The sequence below is a fragment of the Phocoena sinus genome, chromosome 1 (genome assembly GCF_008692025.1).
Source record: "Phocoena sinus isolate mPhoSin1 chromosome 1, mPhoSin1.pri, whole genome shotgun sequence".
In the NCBI taxonomy this organism is placed as follows: domain Eukaryota; kingdom Metazoa; phylum Chordata; class Mammalia; order Artiodactyla; family Phocoenidae; genus Phocoena; species Phocoena sinus.
The window spans coordinates 184391703-184408714 of record NC_045763.1 but is presented as its reverse complement, the minus strand read 5'-3'; the positions used below and the strand labels follow the sequence as shown (position 1 = coordinate 184408714).

At 62.2% G+C, this 17012-nt stretch overlaps 1 protein-coding gene across 3 annotated transcripts in view; it reads left to right on the top strand.

Annotated features, from left to right (window-relative positions):
* KIF21B (kinesin family member 21B) overlaps nt 1-17012 on the top strand; it is a 44244-nt gene that overhangs the window by 1525 nt on the left and 25707 nt on the right. For all 3 annotated transcript variants that reach the window (XM_032631494.1, XM_032631485.1, XM_032631501.1), the window contains exons 2-9: nt 11030-11252; nt 11519-11701; nt 13889-14038; nt 14129-14263; nt 14517-14684; nt 14999-15114; nt 15543-15738; nt 16811-17000. In XM_032631494.1, the coding sequence (XP_032487385.1) occupies nt 11030-11252; nt 11519-11701; nt 13889-14038; nt 14129-14263; nt 14517-14684; nt 14999-15114; nt 15543-15738; nt 16811-17000 (1361 nt within the window). The remainder of the gene's footprint in view (nt 1-11029; nt 11253-11518; nt 11702-13888; nt 14039-14128; nt 14264-14516; nt 14685-14998; nt 15115-15542; nt 15739-16810; nt 17001-17012) is intronic.

The window sequence follows — 17012 nt, the reverse complement described above, 5'->3', positions numbered from 1 at the left end:
GGTTGAGGGAGGGAGACCGAGGTGCCCTCCCCCCACGTCCCCCGCTGCACTCAGAGCATCACTGGGCACAGACTTGTTGGCTCCGGACAGCCTGAGACAAAGAGGAGCCCCAAAGGTGCCCGGTGGGCTGGCTGGGCGGGGCCAGGCTGCTGCGTGGCTGACTGTGCGGCAGGATCCCCTGGGGGGGCGAGGGCGAGGGCACGGTGTGGGTGGGAGTGTGGGAGTGGGAAATGTAAATAAGACAGCTGCAGCAGAGTGGGAGAGTCTGGGCGCATCATAAAAGGAAACTGAACCGGGCCTGGGAAGGAGGGCACTGGGGGTGCCCCTCCCAGGGGGGCTTTCCTTTAGACTCCATCTTACCCGAGAGAGCCGAACAAAGCCCCCCCCGCCTCCCAGCAGGGACCCCAGGCTAGACTGGGGCAGCGTAAGACGTGGGAAAGCCCATGGCCTTGGCACCTTGTGCAGAGTGAGGAAGAGCTGGTGTTCCTTTCCCACCACCGCCAGAAGTTCCCGGGACCCTTCCCGCCCAGAGGGCACTGTGCCTGCCCACTGCTCGGGCTTCTGCCAGTGACAGGCGTCATCTCTGCTTCCATGGAGATTGCCTTGGGGGGAGCCGGACGCCCCCACTCCTTGCCTCTGTTGCTGATCTGTTTGGAGGGGTGCGGAGATTTGAGCATCAGAAGAGCCAGGCTTGCAGGCCCTCCTGGAAGGTGAAGGCCCCACCCACTCCTCCCCTCCCACCCCAGCCCAAGCGCCCAGCCAGGCACACGCCAGACCTCCGTGCGCAGCTGGCCGTGGAGGGCAGACAATGCCTGGACAGAGCCCAGTTTCTAATCACAAAGCTGAGGACAGGACCTGGCTTGGGCTGGGGCTGGGACGGGGAGCAGATGGTGCCACTGGGGGGCTGTAGGTGAGAATTCTCCGGGCTTTGGGGTCCCCTTCAACCCCCCATCCCCACCCTCGGCAATCGCTTGTCCCACTTAAAGGACTGGGTGGTAGGCTGGAGTAGCGTAGAGCATTGCTGGGAAGACCCAAGGATTTGGAATTGCCAAGAGCCTAGCCCAGCTCACTCTGAGCTGTCTTTTTGGAAACCCTTTCTTATATCTAACTGAGAATAACTAATGGCAAGCCCTGGGTCCAACTCTTGAGACAGGGAGGCCGGGAAAGAGACAGACTTGGTCTGGGCGGTGGCGGGGTGGGGGGCGGGTGTTGTGTGTATGTGTAAGGGTGGAGGTCCGGGAGCTGCTAGACTAGGTAAGAAGTGCTAGGCCCAGGGCTCTTGGCCCTATAGTCTCTCCAGATGAGGATCAAAGCTGGCTTGTCTGCGGAGCCACGGGGAAGGCCAAGGGGGTGCAGAGCCAGAGGAGGCGACTTTCAGGACCTGGGGCTGTGGGATAAGGGGAGAAGGTGTACGTGTGAGCAGACCCCAAAGCCCCACCCCAGGCCACCCTGGAATCTGGCCCATCTGCCCCTGAGCTCTGCACCAAGACTCCCAGGCCAGCCCCTCCAGCCTGCCCTGTGATACGTTTATCCATAAATCCCCTCGTATGATAAGGACTCTGTCAGCTCCGAGGCTGGCCTAGGGGCCTGCTTCTACCTGGGGCCGGGGTTTGGGGGGGACCCTGGGGAGAGCTGACCTGCCCCAGGCTGCAGAAATATAGGCCTGACTAGTGGGGGGAGAAGGGGAAGGGGTGGCTGTTAAGAAATGCCAGTTGGCAAAGTTGAGATTGGGGAAGGAAGCCAAGTCACGTGGTGCATTTATTTAAGACCCTTTCAAGCCCCCAGCTCTGAGTCCCCAGCCCTCGGGGAGCCCTCAGGGTGGCCTAACCCCCTTCCCCCTTATCTTTGCCTGGTTTCCTTAAGCTTCCTTCCTTAGTCTGCTAGGGTGGGGATGGGGGCTCTGCCGGTTCCACATCCATCCCTGGACACTGCAGGGTCAGGCAGGGGCTGGAAAGGGCATGGAGCGCACCAGCCAGGGGCCCAGGGACAGTCAGATGGCACCCCTGCTCTCTCCCTCGGGTTCTGTAGCTGCAGTTATTCCCCTGGAATAACCCCAGGCTCCTCTGAAGTCTTAGCGTCCGTCTAAATTTCGAATCAAGAGAATCGGTGGTTTGGGACAAAGACACTGAAGACAGAAAAAACTGAGTGAGGGTGGGGATGCCGTGCCTCAGAACCCCCCTTCCCCGCCCCCTGCCCCCACTCTGGCGGAGTCCAAGGCCAGTCAGGGCCAACCAGTGCCGCCTGTCCAGTTCACAGACCTGGGAAACTGAGGCCCAGGCAGGGCCTCCTGTGGCCCCGTGGAGACCTGAGAGTCCTGGTGGCGGGCTTCTGCTGCAGAAATAGGGCTTATGTCATCACCAGGAAGTGCAGTGTAGTAACCGCAGGCCCCGGAAGTGTGCCCCCCACCCCGCCCCAGCCAGCCTGCCTGATTGGCTCTCAGCCTTTGAAGACCTCATAGAAGGGGGGTGGGGGCAGGGGCTGAGGAAGTGGCAGAGGTGACTTGTTCCTGGCACCCTTATTCCTACAGCTCTGCGGGCAGAGGGCAGGGCTGGGGCCCACGAAGTCGGTTACTGGCTGGGTCATGGGGCCCCATTTCTGTTTCTCCTTCTGGGCCTCAGTTTTACCCACTGTAGAATGGGATCAGCGCTTTGTTCTGGTTTGGCCATTTGTGAAGAGGAGCGGTTTGGGTGCAGTAGAAGGTGGCCGGTCCTTAAAGGGTGACTCTTGAGAAGCTAAGTGTGAATGAAATGTTTTAAAAATAAGCCCTTGGGCTTCACTGGTGGCGCAGTGGTTGAGAGTCCGCCTGCCGATGCCGGGGACAGGGGTTCGTGCCCCAGTCCGGGAAGATCCCACATGCCGCGGAGCGGCTGGGCCCGTGAGCCGGGGCTGCATAAAGCGTATCTAAGCGGTGTCTCTCTGGGTTAAGCCACAGTGACTCTTAGGTAAAAAGAGGAATTCGCCTCCAGCCCTTGGATTGATTGATTGATGATTGATTGCAGGAAGCTCGCTGTGATGGAGGGACTGAGCAGGGAGGGCGGGGCTGGGCGCTGTCATTTCCTGCACGCTCACTGAGCGCCAGGTGTCACGCCTGCGTTGTCCCACGGAAGCCCGCGAGGTGGCGGATGTCATGCGCATGGTGGAGATGGGCACAGGCTCACAGCCGTAAATGGAGGCGTCTGGATTTGGACCCGGGGCACCCTTGCTTCCAAGCACGTGCTCCTCACCCTGCTCCACATGGCCTCGTCATCCGGCTGCTGATTCGCTCTTTCTGGGCACCTCTGTGCCTCCGTTTCCTCCAGCCCTTTCCGCACGTCATGGCCGTGACCGCGAACGCGGGAAGGTACTCGGGGAGGCACACAGGGCTGCGCAGATGTGGCGGGTGAGGCCGGCTGGGCCTTCTTTGTGGGCTGCCTGTCCCCACGTGCTCCTAGTTTGGGGGAGTTCCTCCCCCCCACCACTGGGTGGGAGCCGCCCTTCTCCCCTTTCCTGAGATTCACGCAGCTGCCCCTGGAATTTGTTTTCCTGCCTGAGTGCCACCTCGCCGCCCTCTAGGGAAGTTCCAGGACAGCCAAGTCTACACCCACCCCCACCCCAAGTGTCCGTGGGCTCCTGTCTCTCTCCTTTAACCTCTAGCCCAGCAGCTCCTGAGGAGGAGGCGGGGCGCTGAGAGGCTGCTGGGCTTCCTGCTGGGGCGGGGATGCTCGGCCTTGACCCCGGGCGCTAATTCTCTGTCCCAGGGGGATGGGGCGGTGGAGCTCACTGTTGGCTGCAGCGTCCTGTCTTCTGGAGCACTCCCACTCTGCCCTCCGCTGCTCTGTGGGCGGAAGGGATGGAGGGCCACGGTTCCCTATCCCCAGACCCCCGGATGCCTGAGCCCCTACCCCTCTGCCATCGTCGGTGGAAGCCCGCCATCAGAGTGGTGGCAGAGGCCAGCAGTCCTTCCTCTAGGCCGGACTGGTCCTTCCTGAGGCTGGAGTTAAGGTGCCCCGAGGAGAGCCTGGCAGGGCGGCTGGGGACCAGGGCTAGCGGGGTGGGGAGAGGCTCAGGCCAGGCACCTGTTGCTGTGCATTCCTCAGCAGGGGAGTGTCCCCAGGGCCCAGTCCCCACTGAGCTGTCCCCTCCCCCAGGTGCAGATGCCGGCACAGCTCTGGGCTCTGCCGCGTCTCCTGGGAGGTCATGGGAAACCCCTGCCAGATGCCCCGGGATGCCGGAGCACAGCTGAGCGGGCTTCCCTGAGCTGGGAACGCCCTCTGGCCAGGCCCTGAGCTGTCGCTCATAGGCTCACAGGCCTGCAGGCTCGCGTGGCCAACAGCAGGCAGGGGCCTGTGAAGCTCCGGATCGGGTCTGGCCGCCCTCGGCCCCTCCTCGCTCCAGCTCCTGCCCTCCCAGCCCCTCCGCCCGCCTGCTTCCTCCCCCGGGCCGGCTTCGGCCGGCCGTTCTAGGGGTGCCTGGGCCCAGCTGAGATCCCGATGCCCTGGGGGGGTGTGGATAAGACTCCCCGCGCCCTCCCCCATTGGACGGCCTGTCTGGGCATTCCTCAGAAGTCAGTGGCCAGAACCCTGGGATGAACAGAGAGAGAGAGAGAGAGAGAGGTTAAGGGCATCCTCAGGAGGCAGTAGGGTCGGTGTGCGGAACCCCAGGTTTCCTGTAGGTTCCCTCTGAGTGTCTGCACCGCTCCCTGTGCTCCCGGGAAGATGTGTGAGGGCAGAAGTAGGCAGAGGGGGCTGACAGACCCCTTTCACCAGGCTGAGCCCTGTAAACCCATGCCCTTTGACCCCACCGTACAAAGCCTTCTTGTTTGGGGGTTCAGAGCCAGTCTTTTCCCTGCGGCAGCCTCAGGAAGGCTGGGCTGGGGAGGGTCTGGGAGGCCAGGAGAAGGGCCGGTGGGGGGACACCAGGGCCCTCTGGCTGTCACGGGGCTCCCCACACTGCACCCCTGCAGCTGAAAGGGCCAGCACCCCAGGCTGGACCTGCCACCCTGCTTCAGAGAGGACTGGCCCCCACGGGAAGACGCTTTCTCTGCGCTAAGTCGGCTAAAGCCCCCCGGGTGTCTGGGAGGCAGACTCCCCAGAGAGAGCAGGGATTTTGCTTCCAGCCGCCTTCCCCGGAGCTGGCAGGCTGCCATGGTGGGAGGAGGAGGGAGAGGAGAGGACGCCTGGTAAAGTGGGTGCGGGTGTCCTCTTTCTGCCGCGGAGGGAGGTGGGCGGCGGAGGGAGGTGGGCGCCGTGCTCACGCAGGGAAGCAGCCTTCTGCGTCCTCGGCCCCCTGCCTCCCCTGCCCAGGCCTTGGCTTTCTTCACTACGGAATGGGAAAATGCTTCCCCAGCAGACAGCTCTCAGCCCTGCTGGCAGCTGGCAGCAGGATCATCTTTCTCCAGCCCACCTCTCTCCGCGCCAGGGCTGCTTAGAGGGTGAGGCCAGACTGGGCACAGTCAGGCTTGGTTTGAATTTCACCTCCACCATTAGGAGTGTGTGACTCCAGGCTTGTTCACATTCTCCTTTCTGAGCCTCAGTAAAGAGGGGTCTTTACACATGACGTGTGTTCATGCATGTAAAGGAGCTCCACGCATAGGTTCTCAAAAGATATTAGGCACTGCCCTTATCAGATGAGGCCCGGGTGGCATCAGTGACCATGATTCCAGAGGAAGAAGGTTGCACATTCTTCCAGGCTCCCCTTCCCAGGGCTCCACAGCCTTTGCAGGCGGGAAGTTCCTTCTGCCAGCTTATCTGAATCCCTCCCGCTGTAGCTGATTTCCCCTCTGGTCTGGCTCTGTCACTGATGGGGACGAGGTGATCCCTGGCAGGTCATGGCATGGCTGAGTGATCTGGTGTGCCAGGCAGACAGGAGGTCCTGGGGCTCCTCTCGGTGTCCCCTGCCACACACACACACACACACACACACACACACACACACACACGACGGAGGCCACGACAGCCCAGCTCCAGATGAAGCCATGCACGCCGACTGTGGGCTGGCCTGAGGAGGGGAGGCCGTGAAATCTGGGCCACCTTGGGAGCAGCACACCCCGAGACGGGGCGCTGGGTGTCCTTACTTCTCTGGGCCTCCCTGGGCTGACCCACTTGCCCAGGGGCTCCTATTCAGGGTTCCAGAAAGGTGTTAGGGGGTCCTGAAGGAGAAAAGAGCAGCTAGGCTTAGATCCCTGGGGCTTTTTCCAAAGGGACTAACTAGTCACATGGGTGACCGTGGCCATCTGAGAGGAGATTCTGTTCCGGGTCTGTGGTTCTCAGAGACTTCAAGGTGAGGCCTGAGAGGGTGTCTCCCAGCCTGGAAGCCCCCAGAGTGACATTACTCACGGGTGGGCAGCTGCATGTGGGCTGGTTCTCCCTCCTTCTGCACTGAATCTTCAGGCCCACAGCCAGGAAAGGTGGTCTTCCTAGAAGACGTTGTTACTAATTAGCTGTGTGACCTTGAGCTGCGTTAATTTCTCTCTGAGCCCTCATTTGTAAATTGGGGCGGGCCGGGGGGATACCCCCCTTAGAACGTGTGCAAAGTGTGGCAGGTACAGCGACCAGCAAAGAGGCATCTTACTCCCTAAGTGCGGGGTTATTACCTACTGGGGAATTGAGTCAGCAGAGATGTAATGGGGTTCCAGGTCCCAGCAAAAAAGGGTGTCAGGAATCAGACCATACACCACAGCTGGAAGAATCTTCTAGGATTCTGGAACAGTTCTTGGTTAGGTATTTTAATATCACGGCCTGTTACCTCTTAGAGAAAAGTAAGACTTCTTCGAGGGGAAAGAGCCTAGGGGCCGCATCCCTAGGAATTCTGGGCAAAGATTTGGGGGCAGGTCAATGAGGGATCAGAGGAGGGACGGGAGGCAGCTGATCGGGCAGGACGGATTTCACCTGAGAAGCTGAGCTACCCCCACCGCCCCTCCCCCAGCCCAAGGTTACTGGGCGGAGCCCTGGCCGATGATTGGCCGGCTTTGTGTGATGTCGCCGAGGACTGGGTGGGGTGTGGGGCTCCGGCCGGCTACCCTTTGAGGGAGGGACTTTTCCTCCTGGGCGGTATCAGCATCTCCCGGGCCTGCCTGTCTCCCCTGTCCGCCCCTTCCGCCCTGTGCCGGCTCCCCGAAGAGCCCAGGGACCTATGAGCTCAGCGGCTGCCGCAGGCCTGGGCTCGGGCTGGCGGCCTCTGTCCCCCGCCTGGAGCATCAGCCTGTGAGGGGGCGGCCACGAGCGCCCGCGGTCCCTCTGCGCCAGCGTGTGTGGACAGATACTAGAATCACCAGCCACGGCACCGAGGACCCTGGGCCAGATCCCGCCTCCGAAGAGCTAGCGCCGCCCCTTTCTCCGCGCCCCCGTCCCCGCCCCCGCCCCCGCCCCCTCCCACCGCCCTCTCTGCGGGTTGCCGAGTGGTGAATAGACCGGGCTCTGTTCTGGGAGATTCCGGGCCTTTCTTAGTGGGGCCGTCCGCCCGCCCTCCCCCTGCAGGACCTGGAGAAGGGATGGGGGAGGTTTGGGGGGGATGGGGCTTGGCGTGAGGTGCCCATGGGTGACATTCAGGGGGGTCTCTGGACAGAAATGATACTGGACGTTGGGTCCACAAAACTTTGACAAAAACAGGCAGCACCGTTTGCCAACTTGAGTTTCCAAACATTGCATTAAATCATGATTTATATTGATTACTGAGTTTTTTTCATGTTCCCTTAAATTTTGCACTTGAGGCGAATACCTCACTCACCTCACCCCGGCCCTGCATGTGGTCCACAGCACCCAGCGTCCATGGTTTACTGGCAAGACCCTGGAACCTGGTTCCCACCCCTGACCTCCCGCCCGCGCCCCAAGGGAGGAACAGGGCTGGGAGTGGTGCCATCCTGCCATCCTGCCACCCTGCATAGCCGGAAGCAGCCTCCTTCCCCTCATCTGGGGCGGTGATGCTGGCGGAGGGCCACTAGCTCTCAGGGCAGCCCACAGTAGTGACCTCACCCCAGGCGGGGCCGGGACAGGAGCTGCCGGAGGGGAGGGCGATGGAGTTCTTAGAAAGTTAAAGCTGGGAAGAGGTCGTCCAGATGACACAGGAGGAAGCGGGGGCTCCTGGACCACAGGAGGATGGGGCAGGGGCTTGTCCAAGGACCGTCTTTATCTCCTGCCTGCAGGGCCTGGGTTCAGATTCTCCACTGGGCAGGGTGTGCTGGGCAGGCGCCCCAGGATGCCTGCCCCCTCTGGACTGTGCCTTGAAGGCTGGGCGCCGGAGCCCAGCCTGGCGCATGTGTGAGGCTGTGGTAGGACTCCCCCCGGCTGCCTCCTGCCCCTAATGGTGATGCGTGGAGGGAGTTTATATATCCACCTATACATTGAGTTTCCCGGGCAGGAGGCAGCTGGACAAGTGGAGAAGCCGCAGGCTTCAGACTCCCAGCTTCCCTGTATTTACTGTGTGTGACTCAACTGCTTCAAGCCTCGACGTTCCTCTCTGGACAATGGGCGTTGAAATCCCTAGCTCATCACCTCCCTTAAGTGAGGTGGTCCGTGGCCGGTGCCTGGCCCAGCACCTGCACGTGGAAGGCATCCATACAATCTTCATTCTCTCTGCCGCCATCTCCAGTTACTCATTCAAGGCCTATTCCTGGGACTAACACACTCCCCTCCTCATCCAGGTCAGTGGCTTTGGTAACTAGTGACTCATCCTGGGCCCGTGTCCTCTGTCCCCCAGCTGGTACCCCATTCTCTGCGTAGCAGTACTCACCCGTCATACCTGCCAAGCACACTGGTGCGGAGAATGGGGCTGGCTCTCTGACTCCAGAGCACCCCACACCAGGATGTGCCAGGCTCTGGAGGGTCCCAGGGTGAATGCTGGCTGACCCCGCGACACCTGGGGTCCCTCCTCTACGCCCTGTCCCTTAGGCTGCTCTTCTGGCCGCCCTCTTGGTCTGGGGACTGGTGGGTGGGGCAGAAGCTGGCCCCTTGTCAATGGGCTCTGCCCGGCAGGGCTGCTGCTCCCCTCCCCTGCTCCCACTGGCTCCCGGGACCCTGATTCGATTTCCTCCAGTCACCAGCATTGCCATCTGCCTGTGGTAATTAAATGGTGCTTGAACTGGATCCAGAAATCCCATTGCGAGCAGCCCACGTGGCAGGGAGGGCGTCTGTGGGAGCTGGAGGGGCCTCAGAGGCTGCCCCTGCCAGGCCCCTGGTCCCCCTGGGAGCCGTGGACACCCTGGGCCCCCCGGGTCCGAGCTCCTGATTTCCCACCTGAGGCCTGGTCCCCTCTGAGGTCACTGCCTGGCACGCTGGGCCCTGCCCCTCAGCCACATGAAGCACGGGAGCATGGAAGCAGCAGAGCACGCACTGCCCGGGCTCAGACCCTGCTGGCCCTGCTGCCTGCGACTGGCCGGGCGCCATCTATTTCCTCGTCCACGGTGGGGACCACCACCACCGGCGGTCCAGGTGGGAGCGCTGCAGCCTGGGCGTATTACTGGCAGGTCAGGTTTCTGGTCTGCAGGTGCAGAAAGGATGGGTGGAATCCACAGCTCCCTTCCCAGCCAGAAACCAGTCTGGGGGAGACTGAGAAGCTAGATTCTCACTTCAGCCTGGCCCGGAACAGCTGGATGAGGGGAGGGGGTGGTAGACTCCTTGGACGTCCGGACCTGGCAGCCTCCATGGTGTGAGGACCTGTCCACACCTCAGGGGAAAGGCTGCTGAAGGAAGGCCACCAACCATGGGTGTGAATTGGACCTGGGGTTCTAACCACCTGCTCCCCCGGCCTCTTTAACCCCCTCGCAGCAAAGTGCAGGTAGCAGGCCCAGGTGAGCACCTCACCTGGCCTGCAGCTCTAGGGGCCTCGGGGGCTGGACAGCCGCGGACAGGGACAGGATGGCGGCTTGGAGGGCCCGCCTCTGCAGCAAGGCGCCCCGAGGTCCTGGACGCCTGCCGGCCTGGCCCTCGCACTCTTTTCTTCTCTTGGTAAATGTTGGCTTAGGGAGAGGGATGCTGACAAGTAGCTCATTGTGAGAGGCCGGCAGAGGGGCTGGCTTTGTGAGCCCATGAGCGCGGAGCCTACCCCCCGCCTTACTTTAGGCGTCAGGAGGCGCTCCCCGCCAATCCCGACACACGCATGCTCACTGACTCACACTTGGTTGCCATGGGGACCTCCTCCGGCAGTGGCTGCTTGGAAGAGGGGAAGGGGCGGCGCATGGAGACGGCCCTGTCCAAGGCTGCGCGCCCCCCGCCCCAGCCCTGATGCCGCTTGCCTTCCTCTTTAGCGGGGAGCCCCCAGGGTCTGGGATGCGGCCCCTTCTGTGGCTGGGGCCCCTGCTGGAGATCCCTGCCTTTCTGCAACTTTTGCCTGGACCTGCTCCGCAGGGCTGTGCCTGGTCTGGCGCCCTTGGCTCCCTGAGAGGAAAGAGCTTGTGCCTGCGACTGTTCCTCTGGCATCTGGTAGAGGGGGGCGGGTCCTGAGCTGCGGGATCCCTGCAGCCCCCGCAGGCCTGGGCAGAGACGCAGGTCTCCTGCGGAACGCAGCCCCGGGGGGAGCAGCCAGGCCTCACCCTTCCTTCCCCTGCCTGGACTTGGGCTTTGCCTCCCTAGAAGGGGGCTAGCTGCCTACTCTCCCCCGCTCCGTGGGACAGACTCAGGCGCTCCAATCGGGAGCGTGTGCTTTAATGTCAGTCAGACCTGTCACGGTCCGTTACACAACCTTGGGCAAGTCATTTAAACTCTCCCAGCCTCTGTTTTCTCCTCTGTAAAATCAGACAAATCATACATCCCTCGCCGGTTTATGGTAACGAATACAAGAATTCATTTAGGTAAAATACCTTTAACGTAGATTGGATACACGGAGTGCTCATAAAATGTTAGGAGCTGCTGCTTCGGGGGGTGTTGACGTTACTATTGCCGTTATTGTTAGCGTAGTATTACAAAGCTGCCCGCATCCTAGGTTTCCTTCCTTCTCCTCCCGCTTGTGGGGCAGGAGGGGCCTTGGGGGGTGGAGGCTTGGTGGCAGGACGGGGAGGACGGTGGCTGCAGTCCCCCCGCAGCTGGGTCTGACCCAGGACTCCCCCCACCCCGGGCAGGATCCGGCCCCAGCTGTCAAAAGAGAAGATTGAGGGCTGCCACATCTGCACGTCGGTCACCCCGGGGGAGCCGCAGGTCCTCCTGGGGAAGGACAAGGCCTTCACCTATGACTTCGTGTTCGACCTGGACACCTGGCAGGAGCAGATTTACTCTACCTGCGTGAGCAGGCTCGTGGAGGGCTGCTTCGAGGGCTACAATGCCACGGTGCTGGCCTACGGGCAGGTAAGCTGCCTCCTCCCACCCACAGCCACTGCTGCCCCGGGCTCCCCGTCTGATGGGAGACAGAGCCGCCCTCAGAGCAGCTGAGACGCAGCTGCGGTTTTGTCTGTGGTCCGAGGGTGCTGCTGCGTTGCTGGCTGCGGCTTTGGGACCAGGCCGGGCAGGGACCCGGGCTGGGAGGTAAATGAGGGGGACGCAGCCGGGGTCCAGGGCTCGCTGGCGCCCCCAGGGTGCTGGGTGCCACCCTCCTTCCATCTTTGCCCACGCAGACGGGGGCCGGGAAGACGTACACTATGGGCACCGGTTTCGACGTGGCGATGGCGGAGGAGGAGCAGGGCATCATCCCGAGGGCCATCGCGCACCTCTTCGGGGGCATCGCTGAGCGCAAGCGGCGGGCACAGGAGCAGGGGGTGGCTGGGCCCGAGTTCAAAGTCAGCGCCCAGTTCCTGGAGGTACCGTGGCCTCGTGGGTGGGCTGGAGGGAGACGGGGGCAGCAAGACCTGGAAGCTGGGCTCCCCGCCAGAGCCGCAGGAAGAGCCTGGGGAGCCAGGGAGGCATCTGCATGTGATCGAGGTTCCCGCTGCTGGAAGTATCCCCGCCAGAGCCGGGGGGCCACCTGGTGGGACACTGAAGGGGCTTCCTGCCTCAGACGGAGCTTGAGTCAGTGAGAACCTGTAGGATCTCTTCAAACTCTGACTGATTACAGCTCCGACACGTACCAGATGTGTGCCCTTGGGCAAGTCGTTTCACCACTCTGCAAAATGGGGGTGATGACACCTACTTCCTAGGGGTTCAGGGGATGATGGGGAAGCACCTGCCCAGCACACAGTGAGACTCTAGTTCTCGCCCCTTCTGGCCTCTGCTGGGCCCTCCCCAGCCTCAGAGCGGCCTGCCCTGTCCCTTTCTGGTTGAGGTCCTTCCTGACCCTCTGAGCCTTTTCTAACCCCAGAGCAGGAAGGTGGTCCTCCTGAGGGGCCTTTCTGGCATCTGGCCCTGCCTCTCCCTGGGAGGATGTCCGGGTGCCGAGCCCAGGGCCCGTGGCAGCTAGGGGCTTTGGGGATGGGGAGGGGACCTCTGGCCTGCCAAGGGGCCTCTCAGAAGCGTCTCCAGGAAGGCCGGTGGGCCTGGGTACTTCTCGTGAGGCCCGGTGTCACCAGGCTCCTGCTCTAGCACCCCTGCACCGGGCAGCTCCAGTTCCCAGTGTCCAAACTCCAGCTCGCGGACCCCCGGCCCTGGGACGTTTGCTGGGTGTGGAGCCACCCTGGGCTCAGACCGCACCCAGGTTGTCCTCGGGGGGAGAGATGTGGCCCCAGCCCTCCCCAGGTCTCGTGTTCCCGCCCCCCTCCACGCCCCCCGACCCCGGCCCCAGCATGGCTCCTTCCTGGGCCTGCAGCGTGGCTACTTTCCCCTAGGGGACCTGTACTGTAGACTTGAGAGTTTCTCTTTATTCTTCTGGACTTTTGCTTCTGATAAAGAGTCTGCCTCTGTGTGTGTGTGTGTGTGTGTGTGTGTAGGCATGTGCGTGTGTCTGTGTGTGTGTATATACGTATGTGTAGATGTGTGTAGCTGCATATTTGTGTTTGTGTGAGGCATGTGTATATGTGTGTGTCTGTGTATGTGTGTAGGTATATGTGTGCATATGTGTGTGTGCGTCTGTGTGTGTCTGTATGCGTGTTTGTGTGTATGTGTGTCCTATGCTGTGTATTTCTATAAGCTTCCTCATCTCTTTGTTTTTTCCTTTCTCCATCCTTTTGCCATAGAGGGCCCCAAAGAGCAGTTCAGTACCTAGAAAACCCATGCCAAAGGGTGACCCACAAGGGGTTAAATGATGCCATGCGTCTGTCCCAGCAGACAGACAGACACCAAGGCCCCCACGTCTGCACCGGTCCCTGCCGTTTCCTCTTCCCCTTCCTGTGGGGTATTTCTGTCCCTTTAAGGCCATCAAAGCCTCGGATGTCCGAGGGCTGTGGCCTGCCCCTCCCCCCACGGGATTCTGTTGGCCGCTGACCGGCTGCCCCATCCCCCCTGCATGGTGGAAACACCAGCAGGTGAAACTTTCCCTGCCAGCGACTCCAAACACAAGCGTGTGCAAGCCTGAGACCCTCTGAAACGGGGTGCTGCTTCTGGCCAGGCCGCCTCCCGTGGTGGCGTCCCCAGACTGCTCTCCATCCCACATTCCTCAGCCCCCAGGGACCATAGGGATAGGACAGGGTGCTGCTCAGCTCTCCACTGAGTTCCACCCCCCTCCCTCCTGGAGCCACACCCCCACCCCCTCTCCCGCCCTGTAACATCCCAGGCTCTGCCCCAACCACAGTCACATGATGTTTGTCCACGTGAGGACTCGAGTCCCCTTGTCCCCACCAGGTCCTTAGCCCCCCACCAGGGCTGAGCACTGGGTGCCACTTCCTTGGGGAGCGGAAGGGCTCTCAGGATAGCTCTCCCTGGGGCCCAGCTGCCCTACACTGTCCAGGGGAAAGATCCCGGAGCCAGAGCCCAGAGAGCCCACCAGGGGTGGCCAGGTTGCCTCCCAGAGCCTGGTTTCCACACCTGCAAAGCAGAGCTGGCCTGTGACACGAGAGAAAGCCCCCCGGGCCCCTCCGCACCCACCTGCACCCAGCGGCTGTCTTCCGCCCTCACAGCTCTACAACGAGGAGATCCTCGACCTCTTCGACAGCGCCCGCGACCCTGACGCCCGCCACCGCAGGTCCAACATCAAGATCCACGAGGACGCCAACGGCGGCATCTACACCACGGGCGTCACCTCCCGCCTCATCAGCTCCCAGGAGGAGGTGAGCATCTGAGGAGCCGCCCGGGGGCTGGGGGCCGGGGGCTGGGGGCCGGGTTTGCAGCCAGCTGGTCCTCACGTCTGCACTCCCCAGCTGATCCAGTGCCTGAAGCAGGGCGCCCTGTCACGCACCACGGCCAGCACCCAGATGAACGTGCAGAGCTCCCGCTCCCACGCCATCTTCACCATCCACGTGTGCCAGATGCGCCTGTGCACCCGGCCCGACCTGGTGAGGAGCCCTTGGCGGCGTGTCGGAGGGCGGGGTGGGGACGGAGCCCGGGCTCTGGGGCGCGGGCTCACCCTGCCGGCTTGCGGACCTTTCTTTCTCTCAGGCGGGGAGAACCGGCAGGTGCACTCAGTCAGATGCGCTGTGTGTGTGAGCCCCCCAGCCACGCTGCCCCCCGAATCCCGAGGGCAGGGGCTGAGAGCAGAGGAGCCCAAGGTGGGCGGGGGCCGGGAGTCACACGCCCGCTTCCCTGCAGGTGAACGAGGCCGTGACCGGGCTTCCCGACGGCACCGCTCCCTCGGGCGAGTATGAGACGCTCACCGCCAAGTTTCACTTTGTGGACCTGGCCGGCTCAGAGCGGCTGAAGCGGACGGGGGCCACAGGCGAGCGGGCCAAGGAGGGCATCTCCATCAACTGTGGGCTGGTAGGCACACGGCGGCCAGCACGGCTCAGCCTCAGACCCTCCCCAGGCCCCCCTTGGGCCGGCTACTGGCCGGAGCCCCGTATGTCACTACTGTTGGGCCTCTGGACCTTCCCCTCCCCCTGTCCCCGACTGCCTGACGTCACCAACCATCACACATCTGCCTTTAAACCCTCAGGGAGCCTGAGGGCTGCTGGGGTCAGCGGGGCAGGTCCTGCAGCTCAAGAGCCGCTGGTCCCACCCCCCTCCCTCCCTGGGTGCTCTCCAGCGCGCCGCCTATCGCGCGCCGCCTATCTCGCACCGCCTGTCTCCCGCAGCTGGCCTTGGGCAACGTGATCAGCGCCTTGGGGGACCAGAGCAAGAAAGTGGTGCACGTGCCCTACAGGGACTCCAAGCTCACCCGGCTCCTCCAGGACTCGCTGGGTGGCAACAGGTACCTGCCCACCACCCCAGGGAGGGGCAGGGGTGAAGGCGCAGGGGCACACTGGTGGGAGGGTTGGAGGCAGAAGGCCCAGTGGACAGGTGCCCGTCGGCCACTACGGTCGGACCCAGCTTTCTCAACTACACAGCAGGGAGGGATAGTCCTAAAGGAGGTGCTAGAGCCCAACGGGGAAAATAGACGGGGGCGCTAAGGACACACACAGGGCCACGATTTCTGCGATGACACATCACGGCCTCCCTCGCTGTGGTCACCACTGTTGGAGTGGAAACCTGGGCTAGGTAGTCCGGATCCCCACGTCCCAGGTTCTGCCCAGGGCCTTAGGGCTTCCAGGCGGGAGCGGGATCTGCTCTCAAGTGACGCTCCTGGGCCGACCATGCCCTCGTCCCTCACTCCCCACCCCACTCCCCCATGCTCCCCAGCCAGACCATCATGATCGCCTGCGTGAGCCCCTCTGACCGGGACTTCATGGAGACGCTCAACACGCTCAAATACGCCAACCGAGCCCGCAACATCAAGAACAAGGTGGTGGTGAACCAGGACAAGACCAGCCAGCAGATCAGTGCGCTGCGGGCCGAGATTGCACGCCTGCAGATGGAGCTGATGGAGTACAAGGCGGTGAGCGGGCCCCCCCACCCCCACCCGGCCTCCCCGCGCCCTGGGCATCGCCACGTGCCAGCCGCGGTGCCCAGTGCCGGGCTCACCTGGTGGGTGACCCGCGCATACGAAGTCGGAGCCCTCAGGGCTTAGAATATAAGAGAAGGAAGAGCACACCCCTGCTTGCATAGATCTCATGTGTAGGGCAGACGCTCTGCTGGGGTTTCCCGTCTGCTGAATATTCCGTGTTGGACCAGGTAAGACTCTAGGCTGCGAAACAGAATGAGGAGAGTTGATGGGGACCACGTGAGTGGTCCAGCGTGCCTGGGGGATGCTGCAGGGGAGAGGATTGGCCCTCCTTGCTCAGGTGGTCAGGGAGGGCCTCATGGAGGAGGGGACCTTTTATAGGATCTTGAGGAATGAATGAGACACCAGCAAAAGGAAGTGGAGCAGGTGTCCTAGGATGCCAGCAAGCCACGTGCAAAGGAACAGAGACAGGAAAAACGAGTGCCTTTGGGGGTGCATCCCATTCTATGTGACTAAGGCAAAAGTCACCAGCTGTGGCCCCTGGCCCGAACCTAGCACACAAGTGGGTTTTGGTTTGACTCGCCCTTTGCTTTAGAAGAATGCAACGTAGTTGTCATGCTTTCTGAAAATCAGGGAGTTTCCGTTTTCTTTTAAAAATCTGAAGATGTAATGATCTGGCGCTGAGCTGGCTGGAGTGGCCCAAGTGGCTGCGCCTTTTAGACTGAGGGCGACTCTGTGCTCCAATCTCCACCCCTCCCTGTAGTCTCACACCCAGACTGCCGTCCTCCTTCGTGCCACCCACCAGGGCCCTTTGGGTCGGGTTCATGTCTGGGGAGACGGGAAGGTGAGCAGTAGAGAGGGAGGTGGAGTGAGAACACAGTGGCCTGCAGTGGCTGGTCACAAAATGTGGACTTCTTGTTGTCACTGGGGCCACGGCAGGTTTCTGAGCGCTGGGAGGTTGGCAGGGCCACCTCGCCGAGGGAGGGGCCGGGGCGGGGGTGGCGGGGAAGAGTATCATCACCCCCGCCTCCCCGCCCCTGACCCCTCGCCCCACCCCTCCTCCCAGGGCAAGAGGGTGATCGGGGAGGATGGTGCCGAGGGCTACAGTGACCTGTTCCGCGAGAACGCGATGCTGCAGAAGGAGAACGGGGCCCTGCGCCTGCGGGTCAAGGCCATGCAGGAGGCCATCGACGCCATCAACAGCCGTGTCACACAGCTCATGAGCCAGGAGGCCAACCTGCTCCTGGCCAAGGCCGGTGAGTCAGGAG